Genomic DNA, 17217 nt, shown 5'->3' with positions numbered 1-17217 from the left:
AAGTAAGTTTTTCTAACTTGGGTTAGCTCCCTATTGGATGCGAGAGCTGATGAAAAGTCAACCATCCAGTGAAGAATAGTTTACCATCTTCGGGATTCCAATTCATGACCAACACTTCAGTCAGAGTAAACCAACACCCAGTCCTCCACAGACCTCATTTTATCACAGAAAAAAAAGACCACACTCCTGGGCAAGTTTAATCACACTTGTCTTTCTTACTTGATCTAGGCTCCTTTCTCAGCCAAGGGAAAGACATCAGCATCGTTTCTGAAAGAGAATAAATAGTTACAGTCCCTTCACAGATATGGAGAAGTTCTCCATCCCCACCCCAGCCCCAATCACCATCCTTTTACCTGACTTGATTTTTCTTTCACGTTATACATTTCTTTGGTGACCTGTTCATTTCTGTCTCTTCTTCCATAAGTCACGTGAAAGCATTTCTCTGCCGTCATCAGAACCGTGCCTGACACCTATGAGGAGCTCAGTATCTGGGGATTGAATAAGTGAGTGGGTAGTAACATAACTTTAACTCAATAAACTGTGATGTAACAGGAAACAAAAGCACAGCAATGTGATGTGAGTCTGGGACTGCTAGGAAGAAGATACCCACATCACAAATAAAGCTCATTCCTTAAAAGAAACAAACTGCTTAAGTTTTTTGATACCAAAAAAAAAAAAAGTCTAAAATATTCTGTATTCGAACCCTTTGATGTCTCCTAAAACAGCAGCGCATACAGATGACCATGAAGATGACAAAGAACCAACCAAAGAGCCAACATGTTGGAGCATCAGACACCACAGCTACTGCTGGCTTCGTTGACACAGAAGCACCTCTCTGCCAGATGCCTGTTTGAGACTTTGAGACCAACTAATTCCACCATATCTGTAAAGTCTGCGTAACCTTCGGTAAACTCCTTAATTCCCTTGACCCTCCGTTTCTCTAGTCATACAGTGGTATAGAAATAGCACCTACCTTGTATTTAAATGAGATAATACATTAGTGGTCTTACACAGAGTGCTTAATAGTCTAGATGCTACAAATGACATGATTACCACCCAAAGCCTGGCATTCATCTGTCCTTTCTCATACTTCTCATGCTGCCATCCCAGTACTGCCGTATGCCTCCCACTCATCTTCATGACATCCTGCTCTGGCAACTCTTCCCACTTCTTCTACCTTCCACTCCCCTATCTCCTTGCCTAGGTTGAAACCTGAGTCTATGGCCAGAACATCACTTCCCATATGGTCTTCTTAAGACAACCACAGGGCCGGGAGCAGGTAGAGACCAGCCTTCTTTTGCTTCCTTGATGGCACGTCTCCTTTCCTACACAGCCTGCCCATCACCTCCTCTGAAGTATATATATGAGCATCTACTTTCCCTCCCTCCAGTTGTGAATTCAAGGTCTTGGTCAGTCCTTCACATTCCTTGAAGACTTTGGCACAGGTTCAGCGTCTCCTTTCACGCCTGTAGCTGGCATCGGTTTAGGCAAATTTATACCCGTGGGGCACAGTGCCACTTATAAAGTGGTCTTGTCCCCTTCCCCAATCAAGCTTCAGCCACACCTCCATTTCTAAGTAGGAGTAGGGGACATGCTAAGTGACACCACAGAAACGCAATTAACAAAACCCAGAAGGTGGAAAACTTCAGAACAAATATCTTAGTTTGTCCAAAACATAAATTGCAAAGGAAAAAGAAAGCAGGTGGGGATAATGGTAAAAAACATAGATTATAGGTAAAAAGACACAAACAAATGCAGTATATGGACTTTGGATGTTCATTCAAACAAATCAACTGCCCAAAAAACAAATAAAAACAAACATTTTTTTGAAACACACAGGGAAATTCGAACATTGGCTGGATATTTGATGATATTAAGAATTCAGTGACCTCTTAAGCTATGGTAATGAAATTGTTCTTGTGTTTTAAAAAACCCCTGTATTAAATATATGTATATGTATTGATTCTGATGCCCATGCCCTTGACCCTGGGCTATTTTCCTTGTGGTTAATAAGTTGGTATTCTGGCCTAGAAATTTCAGTCTCCAGAAACTCAGCTAATAGTTATTAGTACTCCTCGTCCCAAAAGATTCAGACACCTTCAGAGCACTAACAAAACGAGCTCCTTTTCTGGCTCTGCCAGGCTCACCTGTTGAGGCCCCTCTGCAGTCAATGGCCCTCTTTGGCAGAGTTGTCACAAGAGAGGGTGGCCGGTGCGGGTGGGGAGGAGGGCAGTCTAAGATGATCCTCAGGAATCCCAAATCCGTCTCCTTTGCACCTTTCTTTTGCCGTGGTTTAACTGAAGGTCACCACTGGTCGCTTTGCTCATTGTAGCTCTCTGTTAACCTCTGCTTCCATCTTCCATCCCACCTCCTGTTCTTCCTGCTTTGATTTTTTTCTTTTAATAGTTCCCAGTGTTTCCATGTTCAAGTTCAAACCACTATACTTGGTTGAGGTAACAGTCTTGTTTAATCTTCAACGACTCCTCCCTCACCCCCGCGCTTTGTGTATGTTCTGCTTCATCCGGTGTTGCTCAATCGATGGCATGACTGACATTTTGGGTGGGATAGTTCTTTACTGTGCAAGACTATCCTGTACATTCTAATAGGGCTTAGCATCCCTGTCTCCTGCCCACTGAATGCCTGTAGTATCCCACCTTCAGACACTGTGACAAACAAAATATGCCCATAGATGTTTCCAAACACCCCCTGCTACCCCTTTTCAACTGGGTGGCCCCACTGGCCCCTCACACTTCAGCTCAAGTATTGGGATAAACTATATATAATTGCCATCTTCACAGTTCAAGAACTATGGTTCAACCAAATATCTTTTCCTTCTGGAAGCTCTCACAAGTGACGCCTGATTGCACCCTGTGACTTTCTTTGTTCGAGTGCTCACCACCACCTGTTGTAATACCTGGTTGACTTGTCGTCCCCTCCCTCTCACCACACTGCTCAGCCCTAATTACACGGGGGCCAAGACAAAGTCCTCGCTTTATCTCTTGGCATCTCAAGCTTCACCTGGCTCAGTACCTGCCGTATGATAGGTACTACAGTCATGTTTGATGAATAAACAAGCACGTTATGGAGCATACTTTCCCTGATGAGTCAACGTTATTATTAGTCCTGAGCACAGAGATACCTTTAGGGCTTATTGAGTCACTTACATTTTGACTTTCCACCAATGACCTATCACTGCCCTGCTTTATGCATTGTGTCATGAGCTGCGTCATTTCATCGGTCTATCTGCCTCTAGTGATCTTTCCTGTGGCTTCGGGAATCTGTGGCAGACTGTCCCAAGTGCTGTCAAGGCTCTGTGTGAACTTTGGTACGTGAAGGTTGTGACACTGACTACATTGGCTGGGTTCTTTTGCCTGGGTTCTTTCTGGGTTCTTGCGAGCTGTCACACATTTGAAATCTCCCCTCTGGTTAGTGAGGCTCTCCAGTTCTAAGAACATACTGCACAGTCACTTTCTTTTTTGGAAACAGCTGAGATGACTCAGCAGGACTTTTGAATTAATGTTCCTGGGCTGAGACACCCATTCCTGTTCCCTGGCTGGTGACAAAATGACAGACTAAGTAATTTCTCAAGGCATTTTTTAAATGATGGGTGCAACTTTTTTTTTTAAGTTTTATATCAATAAACACTGAGCTATGGATCTCAGCTATAGTTATCTTTCTAAATTTTGGGTTGGATGACTTTGGATAACATTATGCTTTCCATAATGATTCATATAGAATGAAGGCCAGGACTATGAGGGATAGAGATAAAGGGCACAGCTAGGCAGAAGTAAATGGTGAATACAATTTTTCAGAAAATTTTTATATTTCCTATATCTTTATTTTTAATATACATCTTAAATGCTACATACTTCAATCAACAAACGATTTTTGGTTCTTTCAATATTTATTTTCATCATCATTTTTCTCTTTTACAGGTAATTATAACAATTTAGGAAATAAAAATATATAAACAGAAGAATGTTAAATAGTTTTCTTAAAAAGAGCTGCTGCTTGCAAGAAAGTCTACATAATCTTATTTCTCCAAACAAAATTTTATACCATATACTAAACCAAATAGCTTATGGGATATTAGTATTAAATAGCAAAACACATACATACAAAAAAACCCACATATATAAATAACAACATAAAATAGAGCTTGACTGTAATACAATGCTTAACAAAGCAAACTATGATGCAATATGAATCAACTTCATTAATTGGACAAGTCCAATGAGGCACAAATCAGGTAAGTGCTAAACCCGAAAAGATGTGCAGGTAAAACCACCAACTCCAGCTAGGTTCCTTTTGTTCTTGGGCTGTGTCCAATTCCATTCCAGAGAGCATCAGTTTTCATATCTTCTTTGCTCTGAGGCTGTAAAGAGAAGAAGAAACAAATAAGCAAAAACAGGGTGACTGGCTGGCAGGAATGGCTTTGGTACCTAAAAACTATATATCAACCCCTAATCTTATCTCAGGATGCAAAGCAGCTCAGAGCCCATATGAGGAAATCAAAGTTCAGAGAGGAAGAGCCTTGCCCAGCATAATTCAGTTAGCTAGTGACAGAAACAGGACATGAACACTGATGTTGCGTCTTCAAATTCTGTGTCTATGGCACCCTGGTGTCAGGTGACTTCTATCCATTGATAAAAAGTTACTCTCTATCATCATCAATGTAAATCAAACCATTGATCTATTTTCAACTGTTTATTTTACAGTTTTTAACAAGTGTGAGGTAGTCTGTCAATTATATAAAAAGGAGGCATTTTGCAACAAGAATCAAACAGCTAGTGACTATCAAATGCATTGAGGAACCTAATCCATCATGCGAAGAAATCACTAAATTAAAAATATATATATAAGTGGGAAAAAATGAATTTTTGATGTTCCAACTAAAATTTCCCTTTTAAAAATTCCACAGTGCTTAGGCCAAAGAATTCCAGCAGGGCAAGGACCCACCACTCTGCACTCAGCACTCTGCTCTTGCCGCCGTTTTTGGAGAGAGGCAAATGGGTGGTGAGTGCTCATTACCTGAGTACGCGCAAAACTTGTTTCACCCATTTCTTCTTTGGATCCGCACACACAGATAAATTTCTCCTTGTGTGAAAGCTGAAAAATCAGAAAATTTGATTTGAGTTTAGAAAGCTTTTAAATGGCTTTTTCACAGAACATGCAATGGAAATTTGATTTCCAATTGATTATTCAACATATTAAACATCTCGTTTATTTTAGAGGTGAAACAAATTTTAAAAAAAAGAAGAAGAAGAAGAAAGAAAAACGATTGTTCCAAAGCATAATGTCCTATGAAAATCAAGAATATTATATGTGGCACTACAGTTACTCAGAGTTTTTACTTATAGTCTCAACCATTTTCTGGCAGAAGACACTCATTTTGACGTTCATGTTTTCCATATTTTCCTGAGAGCATTTTAGTAGCCTGTATGTTTACCTTAGAAAGTGATTTTTGCCCTCAACCACGTTCCTTTTTTAAAAAAATGAAACTTTTGCCTTATTCCAGTCCTATTTAAAGAGAGCTTTGAAGTAGCTATGCGCTAGTAAAACAAAGCTATCTTTGCCACATTCGTTATTTCTGAATGAAACTCAAAAAAGGCAAAAACTTTTTATACCTAACATTCCTACGTACTCCTGATACAACTGAGTTAAATTCAATCCATAACTTACATGATTGCATTGATGTCACAAGCTTCATTGGCCCGCTGCTCTGTGTAGCTCACAATCCACATGGGATGAAGGACGTGATGTCTGTATCCAAGGCAGCAATCAAAGTTGCTTGCTGCTAAAAAGAAATAAGTATTGAGTCCACATGAATGAACTATTCTGTAACAGGTGTTATGAAACTATTTGAAGTTGTGGAAAACCTAGAATCTGATTTATATGGTAAATAAACTATTTAGAGGAAGTGTTTTAATGTCTTTGAAACCCAATTTAACATAGTTTCCAGTTCTCTTTAAAAAAGTAGTTTGTGTGTGGGGAAATTTTGGTTCAATAATACGGTTTAAAAGCATGTGACTTCTCATAAAAGGAATATCTTTAGTAAGAAACACGAACTGACTTTTATTCCAGTTCATTATAATCACTCAAGAATATGAGTACTTCCCACTTGAAGAAACTACTATAGATAATTTTGCAAATTCAGAAAATGAATAAATTAGCAGATTTTCATCTATTATCTGGCTACTGAGTATTGAAAGGAGAAGGACAAGAAGTTACAAAGGAAAATGTGATTTATAAAAACTGTTTTTATAGGAGCTACAACTAAAGCATTTTGAAATTGTAATATTAGTTAATGAGAATTTTAATTTTGTCCACCAAAGGTCAGCACGTGCATTTTTAGGAATGCACCTATTGCTAAAAGTGATGCATTCTTACAGCAATAAAACAATTCTTGGACAGTCCTCCAAGTTAAAGTATAACCTGCTATAAGGTAAGGGATAAATGTTCTCACAAAGTTGGCAGGTGATGGCAGAGGCCTTCCATGGATGAAGAAGTCAGGTGTCATAACCCATCCCCAGAAGAATGAATTTTGAACTTTACTCAAACTACTTAGTCAGGACGTGAGAAAGTTGGGGAAATGAGAGTGTCCCTTACATTTCAGAATGGCCCCATTCACTGATAATGTTACTCAATTTACATGACTCCCAGAAATAGCACTTTGGCCATATTCTGGACTTCAGGGGTCTCTATGAGCCTCCCCCCACCAAATCTATTATTGAAAGCAGAGGGGAAAGCCTGATCAGCAGCAGTAACCTTTCCATCTTTCACTCACCAATGAGCTGACAACTCCCACTAAGCCCTTTTGAAGACTTTCTAATAGGCTTCCATCCTTCAGGGACCCCCAGGTGAGCTCAAGGCTTAGAGAAAAGTGAAAATAGTTCTTCCTTCTGTGCTAGCAGAAAGAGTGACACTTACCTTCTGACTTGCTGCAGAGGTGGAGCAGTAGTGCTGACATCAACGCAGCCAGGAGCAAACTCTTGTTAGTGCTCATCATTTTCAGTTCAAAGAATAGATCTGCTCAGTGCTGGGTACCCAGTGCTCGGGAGTGCTGCTGTGTTCGGATAGCAGCCTGGGTCTACAGTGGCTCTTCTTATAGCAAAAACTGGGAATGTACACAGAAGGCGTGTTCTTACATGGGGTTTTCCCCATTAATGGACCTGCCCCATCATGTCGTCACAAAGAAAACCCACAGGGAAAACTTCCTGCCTTTCCCTAAGGTTGAGGAGGTACAAAGGTCAGGATGAGGGAGGGGGTAAGAAGGGGGAAATCCTGTTAAATCCTTGAAGGATTTCATCCAGTTATAACTTAATCTCTTGTCTCTGAAAAGAGAGGACAAGGATTAACAATAATACAAAGGTCAACCCCACACAGGAACATTCCGGAACTCCTATTGTTATGCTCTATTTGCTTTCCAATGGCAATCAGAGAGGAGGAGGAGGATGGAGGATGCCAGGCATACTCAGGAACCATTTATAATTGCATAGTTGCTACTCAGCTGTCACAAAGACCTTGAATTTCTAGACTACATTTCAAAGCAAGTAACATAACAATGCTCTAGTAGAGTCCCCAATTTTAGTGGAAAATATCATCCCCTAAGTGAGTCGCAAGCCTCAGCTTCATCTTGATTTCATGTCAACTCTTCTAAGAATCGGCTACGTTTACATGACACTAATCAATAGCCCAGAAAGTAGTCCCCACCTGCCCTTAACAATTCATGCTAGTGTAGTTATATAACTCAATACAAAGCCTCAGAGGGGTCAAAAAGGAGAAGAAAGAAGACTATCAGCAGTGATTATTTAACAAAACAAATGTCAAATAATAATGTAATAAGGACTGTCCACTAGGGAGAATATCATTCTATGCTAGGGATTAGGACTGTAGGATGAGGGGACTATGAAGAAATAGCACAAGAGAGTTTTGGGGGGTGATGGATTATTTTCTATCCTATTACAGACATGGTTACACATATCATAAAACTGTACATCAAAAGAAAAAATGAATTGTATTATATGATCATTTAAAAAATAAAGTTTGAAAACGTTGACATCATTTTTAAAAAGAACTGTTCATGGGCCAGCCCAGTGGCTCAGGCGGTTAGAGCTCCATGCTCCTAACTCCGAAGGCTGCTGGTTCGATTCCCACATGGGCCAGTGAGTTCTACCTGTCACAACTAGATTGAAAACAACAACTTGACTTGGAGCTGATGGGTCCTGGAAAAACACACTGTTCCCCAATATTCCCCAATAAAAATTAAAAAATATATATGACCATACATACACTAACAACAGCACCTCAAAATACATGAAGCAAAAACTGACAGAATTGAAGGGAGGAATAGACAATTCAACAATAAAAGTTGAATACTTCAATACCATGTTTTCAATAATGAGTAGAAAAACTAGACAGAAGATCCACAAGAAAATAGAATAGTTGAGCAACACTATAAACCAACTAGACCTAAGAGACATCTATAGAACATGCACCAAACAACAACAAAATAGGCGCTCTTCTCAAGTGCATATAGAACATTCTCCAAGACAAATTACACATACTAGTCCATAAAACAAGTTTTAATAAATTGAAAAGGATTGGAATCATAAAAAGTATGTTTTCAAACCGTAATAAAATTAAACTAGAATTCAATAATGGAAGGAAATTTGGGGAATTCACAAATATGTGGATATTAAACAACACGTTACTAAATAACCAATGTGTCAAAGAAGAAATTAATTTTTTAAAAAAGAAGAAAATACTTTGAGATAAATGAAAATAAAAACAAAGCACACCAAAACTTATGTGATGCAGTGAAAGCACTGCTCAGAGGGAAACTTATAGCAAAAATAAAGGGAATAACAAAGCAATGGAAGAAATCCAAGGAACCAGAGGCTGGTTCTTTGGAAAGATCAACAAAATTAACAAGCTTTAACTAGACTAACCAAAAAAATAAGAGGGGAGGGCAGGTAGAATAATGGAGAGAAGACAAATTGCTAATCTTGGGAATCAAAAAGGGGACATCACTACCAACTTTAAGAAATAAAAAGGACTAAAAAAAAATACTATCAACAACTATATGCCAATAAATTAGATAATATAGATGCAAGGGACAAATTACTAGAAAGGCACAAATTACTGAAGCTGACTCAAGTAGACATAAAATGTTTGAATAGTTCCATAACAAGTAAAGATATCAAATTGATAACTAAAAATATTTCCACAAAGACCTGGATGGCTTCACTGGTAAATTCTACCAATAATTCAAGGAAAAATTAAAATCAATTTTTCACGAACTTTTCAAAAATGCAACAGAGGAGGAAACCATTTCTAACTCATTCCAGGAGGACAGTATTGCACTAATATCAAAATAAGAAAACAACATCAAATTAAAAAAAAACTGCAGACCAATATCCCAAACACAAAAATCCTCAACAGGATACTAGTAAACTGCATCCAGCGACATAAAAAGAATGCACCATAACCATGTGGGATTTATACTCAGAATATAATACACAATATTAACAGAATTAAAAACAAAGATCATATGAAAAACATTTAACAAAATCCAACATCCTATCATACTAAAAACACTCAACAAACTAGGAACAGTAGAGAACTTCCTTAACCAGATAAAGATCATCTGTGGAAATCCCACAGCTAACACTCCACTCAGTGTTGAGAGATTGAATGCTTTCCCCTTGAGATCAAGATCACTGCAGGGATGTCTTCTCTCACCACTTCTATTCAATATTGTACCAGAGGTTCTAGCCAGGAAACTTAGGCAAGAAAAGCAAGGGGGAGGGGGTAAGGACCCAGACTGGACAGGAAGTAGTAACTATCTTAATTTGCAGATGACATGATCTTGCCTGTAGAAAATCCTAAGAAATCCACTAAAAAAAACTATTACAACTAGTAAGTTCAACAAGGTTGCAAAATTCAAGATCAGTATACAAAAATCAATTGTATTTCTATACAGTATCAATAAATAACTTGAAACTAAAATGAAGAGAACAATTACTTTTATAATAATATCAAAAACAACAAAATACTTAGGTATAAATTTAACAGAATAAATGAAAAAGGTAACTGAAAGCAAAAAACATTGTTAAAGAAATTAAACAAGACTTCTAAATAAATAAGAAAACATCCAATGTCATGGATTGGAAGATTTAACATTGTTAAAATGGCACTACTCCCCAAAATGATCTACAAATTCAACACAATTCCTATCAAAATCCCAGCAGCTTCTTTGCAGAAATGGAAAATCAATATTCAAATTCATACAGAATTACAAGGGATCCCAAATAGCCAAAGCAATCTTTAAATAGAAGAACAAAGTCAAAGGACTCATATTTCCTGATTCCAAAACTTACTACAAAACTACAGTAATTAAGACATGTGGTATCAGCATAAGTGTCTACATATAGATAGATGGAACAGAATTGAAAGAGTCCAGATATAAACACCGATATCTATGGTCTACTGATCCATTCAATGGGGGAAAGAATAGTCTTTTCAACAAATGGTCATGGAACAATTGGATATCCACATGCAAAAGAGTAATGTCAAACCTCTACCTCACCCACACATAAAAATTAACTCAAAATGGATCACAGACCTAAATATAAGAGCTAAAACTATGAAACTCTTAGAAGAAATCGTAGGAGTAAATCTTTATGACCTTGAATTGGGCAATGGTTTTTCAGATACAACACCAAAAATTCAAGCAACAAAATAAAAATAAATAAATAAACTAGACTATATCAAATCTATTAACTTTTGTGTTTCAAAGGATACTATTTTAAAAAATGTAAAACAACAACCCACAAAAAGGTAGACAATATTTGCAAATCATATATCTGATAAGGGACTTATAATTATATCCAGAATACATGAAAAACTCTTGCAACTCAATAATAAAAAGATAAATAACCCCATTTAAAAATTGACAAAATATCTGAATACACATTTTTGCACACATATATACATGGCCAACAAGCACATGAGAAGATGCTCAACACCTTTAGTCATTAGGGAAATGTAAATCAAAACCATAATGACATACCACTTCACACCCACAAGAATGGCTATAATCTGAAGGACAGATAATAAGTGTTGGCAATGATATGGAGAAACTGTAACCCTCATATACTGTTGATGATGAAACATGATACAGTCACTTTGAAAAATAGTTTGAGAGTTTCACAAGAATTACCACACGACAAAGCAATTCCACTCCTGGGTATACATCTGAGAGAAATAATAACGTATATCCACAAAAAAACGTGCATATGAATGTTTGGGGCAGCACCATTTATAATAGCCAAAAAGAAGAAATAATCCCAATGTCATAAACTGATGAATAGATAAATAAAACGTGGTAAATTGGTACAATGGAATAGTATTTGACAATAAGAATGAAGAACTGATGAATACTACAGCCTGGATGAGCCTTGAAAACATCATGCTAAGTGAAAAAGACAAAAGCACAAAAAACCACGTGGTATATATTACATTTATATGAAATGTTCTAAACTGGCAAACCTATAGAGACAGGAAGTAGAATCCTGATTGCCTAGGTTAGGGTAAAGGGAGGGGAATGGAGAGTGACAGCTAATGGCTATGTGGTTTCTTTTTTAATTCTTATCTAAAACTAGATAGTGATGGTGTTTGCATAACCATGTGACTACACTAAAGCACACTGAATTATGTACTTTAACAGGGTGAATTTTATGGTACATGAATTTATAATTCAATAAAGGTCATAACAACAACAAAAATCCTTCACCTACCTACATCTAGCACTCACTCCAGCCCACAAACCCTCTTTCTTTCTTTATGACTACTCTCGGCTGCTTGCATTCTGTATTCATTTCTCCTTCTTCCTCCATTCCTGTTGTCTGTCCTGTTCTCCTCTGTGTAGAGCATATAAAATACATTACATATGTTGAATTGAGGTTTGCAAAACATGTTGTTTACTAGTAGGGTCGCAAGCTAGGAATATGGCCACACATGTGTGAGACTGATAAAAATGAAGTGAAAAACATGCTTTTGTGTGAAACTGAGCATAACACAATTCAGTGATAAACACCTTCACCAAAACAACTTCCGGTTATCACCTAAGAAGTAAACAAGTCCAAGAGGAAGAGGATAAAAGCAGAACTCCAGAGCAATGCAGTGAGTAGTCTGACTGGGCACTCTGGCTAAGACCCTCTGCGAGGTGCAAGCTGCCATACTCCGGGCCTCTCCGAAGTTCTTCCTTGCAAGACCAGCTCGCCTCAGACCCGTCGTGGGTCCACTCGTCTCTCCCGGACCAGGCACCTTCTCCATCCTGATTGACCCGGGGACTTGGTTCGTTATTAAATTCTATTCTATTCTGTATAACCGTCTGTGCTTACCAGAGCATTGGCCTCTGGAGGGACATTGGTTCCTAAATAAAGCTGCGTTACTGTATCTGAACCTGTGTGCCGGGACTTTGTTCCCCAATCATGCCATGAACACCACGCAGGGACATAGGGCCCTGCTGAGGGGGTAATGTCCCCTTGACTTTCAGGAAGAGACTGCAATGTGATGACTGCCCTTTCAGGCACTCGCAACATCCTCCCTTTTGCTCATCTTTTAATCACATCTCTCATCTCCTCTCCCTTTAATAACTATAAAAGAGAAGTAATTTTTGATACATTTTAGTATTGAGCCAAGGCTCTCTGGCTCAGTGAAGCATCACGAGGGAAAACACCATGGTAAAAATGGTTCCACCTGTGGCTTCAGTTCCAACTTTAAATACGCCCTACTCATCAATATGATACTTCCAAAAATTCTTTCAGGGAGTAGGTCAGATCAATTTTCAAAAAAATAAATAAAAAATAATAAAAAATTAAATTAAATTAAATTTAATATATATATATATATATATATATATATATATATATATATATATATATATATATATATATGATGCTACTCTGTAATAGCCACTGATAGATTCATGCATAAATTGCTTCTTTTCAAGAACCAAACAGATGTCACTGAGAGATTGTGAAAGCAGTGGTTTCAGGTCAAGTAAAACTGGAAGCCAACCCCATTCTGAATGTCTGCAGGGTTGTTGTCCGAACCAAAGTCAAGAACCCCAATAACCAATCTGATGATAAGTGGTGCTATTATCTCAGAAATGGAACCCTGTAAATTTCTGAGTGAGCCTTTGAATACCCATTTGAGTTGATGACCAAAGAAATTGATAATATGGGAGCATTTGAGATCTTGCTCTCTGGCATATGTCATCAGTTTGGCTCAAATAAACTCTTAGAAAAGTGTATTTTTTTAAGTGATGTATGTTATATATGTGAAAACCATGTGCTCCTTTTTAGATCTACTGAGTGACCATCCAGTTCAGATGTAGTTTTCTATAGAAAGAAGAATTAACATAAAATTCACCTACCCACTCTTTGCATTGTTTATTCTGACCCAGAGACTCTTCAATTGCCTCCAGTTTTCCACTTCCTCAGTTACTGTGTAGTCACAGCAAAGGAGTCTCCACTAATGGCAGCAGAAAGGACTCAGCAGGGTTATTATAAGATTCACACTGGTTACCAGTAGATGCAAGCTATGCCAAAGCTTCCTGGGCAGAGCCATAAAACATCACCTTCCCCAAATCCAGCAATATGAGGTTATTAAACAGTTTGAAGATGGTGTAACGAGGCTGATGAATGGATGAAACAATGGTCCTTCCCTGCCTTGACATCTTCTCTAGCAGTAGAACTGCATTTGATGTGCCTATATCTAAACCAGTGGTGGCCCCATCCACAACAGGACAGCTGGATCTGTAATCACCTCCATTTCCATGTTGGTCTCCTCTCTCTCTCCTCCAGACTCAACTCAAATGAGCTGGTTTTCCACCATGGACTCCCCCAGTTTGCTCATGTCCAGTTCTTGAATGATTTTGTAGAGGTGTTCATTTTAGCCTGACTGCTCATACTTGCCAAAGGGCTGCTGAAAAGTCTAAGTTTTCTCTTACCATCCAAGTCCTCATTACATTATCATCTTGGATTACATAACCTGTGGTACTCTTAAAGTTGGCAGGTTGAGGAGTTCCATTTAGCTGAAGAGCTCCAAAGAGACCACAGGGTTCTTCCTTTGCAGCCAAAATGCCCATCGATAAGGATTTGCCTCCCCTCAAGGGTTTCAGGATACCATTAAGACCCGGTTCCACCACCCCAATGACATTGTTTAATATCTCCTTCTCACCTGTTTTGACCAACTAGGAAGTCATTCTTCCCCTTCACTTGATAGTTATGAAAACTTAACACAGGTCAAACAAGTAACATCCCAAAGTCTTTGGAGGGCCCCACTGGTGTTTTGTTTGTTTGTTTGTTTGTTTGTTGACCTTAGAAAAACAAAAACATCCTTTGCAGACATCCAGAAAGAATTTTTTTCTCCACTGAGCTGCCATGAGATGGAATGAATCTCTGCTATAGAATTCTGGTATATGAAATTGCTAGGGCCACATTCTACTTAGTCTTGGATTTCAAAACATACACATGAGTGCATGCACACACACACACACACACACACACACACACACACACATGCGCACACACACACACACAAATATCCACATAAGGTAAATCCAAGAAATGGAGTTTCAGGGTCAAGAAATGTTGACATATTTAATAGTTTTGAGATTCCAAAACTACCTACCAGAAATCTCTGATTGGGTGGACCCAATTTTCTGTACATTTCACAACATTCAGAAATAGACACACTTACTTAGGGCTTTGTGGAAGCAACTACATCTTACTCTTTATTCAAGTCTAAAATGTGCCAAATGCCTCAGTGCTATCAGCTAGTGTGATATGTCCTGGCCTCCACCTCATTAACTGTTGGGAACTTTTTTTTTTCTGGCATAAAGAGGAAATGCTCTGTGAAATGTATATGCCACACCCACTCTTAAAGTCAATATTTTGCCAGGGAAATCGAAGAACCGGAAGAAGAGAGCCAATGGAAGGGAAGAGGGCAGCCTCTTTCACTCCCGTACTTTCCAAAGGAGCCTCTGGGTACTGAGTATATTTATTTAACAGATCAAAGGTTTTAAATATGTAACTGAGTTTTATTGCTCTGATGATGAAATCTTGGTAGCTCCCTATTGTAATGTCAAAATTCCCCCGCATGTTTTCTGAAAGCTGACATGAAGGAGCCATATACAATAATGGAACTAGACGGAAAATAATTTGCAAAGGAATGCTGCTCCGTCAAGGACCAAGATCACAGGTCCCTCAGAGCACGTAGTCTCGTATTGGAGCCAACAAGTCCCATTCAGTCCTTCTGAATGGCATCAGCTAAAAGGCCAACATGTTGTCATGTTCCAAGTTCTAATGTGTGATGTATAAATACTCCAATACTAAGTAAGTTTACTATACTTCTGTAGGGGAAGGTTTAGCTGTCCATTTGTTATACATTTTTAGAGTTATTCTAGGAAAGACTAAGTCTAACCATTTTTAAGGCTATCTGTATCTACCAAGAATATAATCAGAAAAGTTTGCAAAGGACAAAATGTTCTTTGCAGCATTATGTAGAATAAGAAAGAAAATGAAAATATCCAAATAACTAATAACAGAGTGAGATTAAAATAATTATAGGGTATCCGTAGGATTGAATAAAATGTTGCCATTTAAATAATTTTGAAGCATTTTATGCAAGGGTACATGCTAACAACATAATGATAGTGAGAGCAATGGGACACAAAATTGTAAATAACATGTTAACCCATTATGGGAAATTGTGTATATTTACACTCATGCATTAAAAAAAAAAAAAAAGACTGGAAGGAAATTCACCATAGTGGAAACAGAAATTATCTCCAGTAGTGGGAGGCTCTCCCCCACTTATTTTCATATTATTTCTGTATTTATCAATTTTTTACCACAAATACATATTGCTTTTATAATCAAAAAAGAATAAACTATTTTCAAAACTATATATAAAAAGAACCCCATTTCCTAATATATGCAGTAATGAACTTAGAAATATGATTTTAAGTAGCTACTTTTATTCATAGTTTTAATGTTTTCTAGTAAAAAATTGCCACTGAAAGAGAAAGAACGACCTTATTTCTTGGAATACCTCAGACCAGGCTTTCATGAAACTTACAGTAAAATTTTTCACTGCCTCCCAACTTTGTGGATAGCCCTAAGAAAAACATCAGTACTCTGGGAGAACATCAATAATATATTTTGTGTTGGGATTTGCAAGATAAAATAGGTAAAATTTAACTGGGAATAGTTTACATGAGCTAGTAGCTTTTTCAAAATGTAATTGTAAAGTTGCTTTATTAGATTAGGAAAATGTGCCCATAAAACAGTTTTAGAAAAACAGATTGCTCTGCTAGTGAGAGCTAAAGAATGACTCATTAATCATAGTGATAACCAGCTGTGTGATGGGGCAAGCCATCATCTTCTCTGGGTCTTAATATCTCCATCAGAAAATGAGCAATGTGCAAATACCCACTCCCTGAATTCTCTTTTGGAAGTAATATACTATTCAATGATATAAATGAATTCTTTTATAGATTTTACTAATTAGTAGCTTCATTTCTAAATAAGAAGTGGCTATAACTCTTGTCGTAGTGTAACCATATGGTAGTTTGGTCATGAGGACATTTAAAATTTAGTCTCTTAGCGACCTTGAAGTGTATAACACAGCATTAGGGATTTAATCACAATACTGTGCATTAGATCTCCAGAATGTATTCATCTTCTAACTACAAGTGTGTACCCTTTACCCAACATCTCCCCAATTTCCCTATGCCCCAATGGTGGCCTGGTAACCACCATTCTACTCTCCGTTTCTACCAGTTCTGTATAGCCTTGTGATTTTACCCAGCTCATAATGAGCCAGTTTAACCAGTAGGCTTGTAAAACTTCCTTGCATTTCACCATGGTCTGACCCGAAGCAAGCATCCATGTTCAATCTTGTTATTCTTCTTGACAGTGGCACACCATATTAATCATCCATCCTCTCACAGTAGCGGTTAGTCAAGATACCTTGTCATTTCCAGCTACACACTGGACCATTTATGACACATTTCTTCAGAGCTCACAGGTGCGTATTGGGACTGAACCCAAGGATAGAACCAGATAAGTAACTGCAAGGTTTCTCCATGCCCTGCAGCTCAAGCCAAGAGCTACCGCTCTGTTAGCTCTATCTGTCAGTTCA

The 17217-nt window shown here is 38.0% G+C and overlaps 1 protein-coding gene across 2 annotated transcripts; it reads right to left on the bottom strand.

Annotated features, from left to right (window-relative positions):
* Positions 1 to 3946: 3946 nt before the first annotated feature.
* CCL20 (C-C motif chemokine ligand 20) lies at positions 3947 to 7217 on the bottom strand. Of its 2 annotated transcripts, none has more exons than XM_019737357.2 (4): positions 6931 to 7217; positions 5683 to 5797; positions 5032 to 5109; positions 3947 to 4375 (listed from the first exon to the last, which is right to left on the bottom strand). In XM_019737357.2, the coding sequence occupies exons 1-4, from the start codon at positions 7007 to 7009 to the stop codon at positions 4354 to 4356; spliced, it is 294 nt and encodes a 97-aa protein (XP_019592916.2). In that variant the 5' UTR covers positions 7010 to 7217; the 3' UTR covers positions 3947 to 4353. The 2 variants fall into 2 exon arrangements, with proteins under 2 accessions (XP_019592916.2, XP_019592918.2); XM_019737359.2 differs by having other exon boundaries at positions 5683 to 5794.
* Positions 7218 to 17217: the final 10000 nt, after the last annotated feature.

Source organism: Rhinolophus sinicus, linkage group LG01 (genome assembly GCF_036562045.2).
Source record: "Rhinolophus sinicus isolate RSC01 linkage group LG01, ASM3656204v1, whole genome shotgun sequence".
Classification (NCBI taxonomy): domain Eukaryota; kingdom Metazoa; phylum Chordata; class Mammalia; order Chiroptera; family Rhinolophidae; genus Rhinolophus; species Rhinolophus sinicus.
This window is presented reverse-complemented; position numbering and strand designations above follow the sequence as displayed.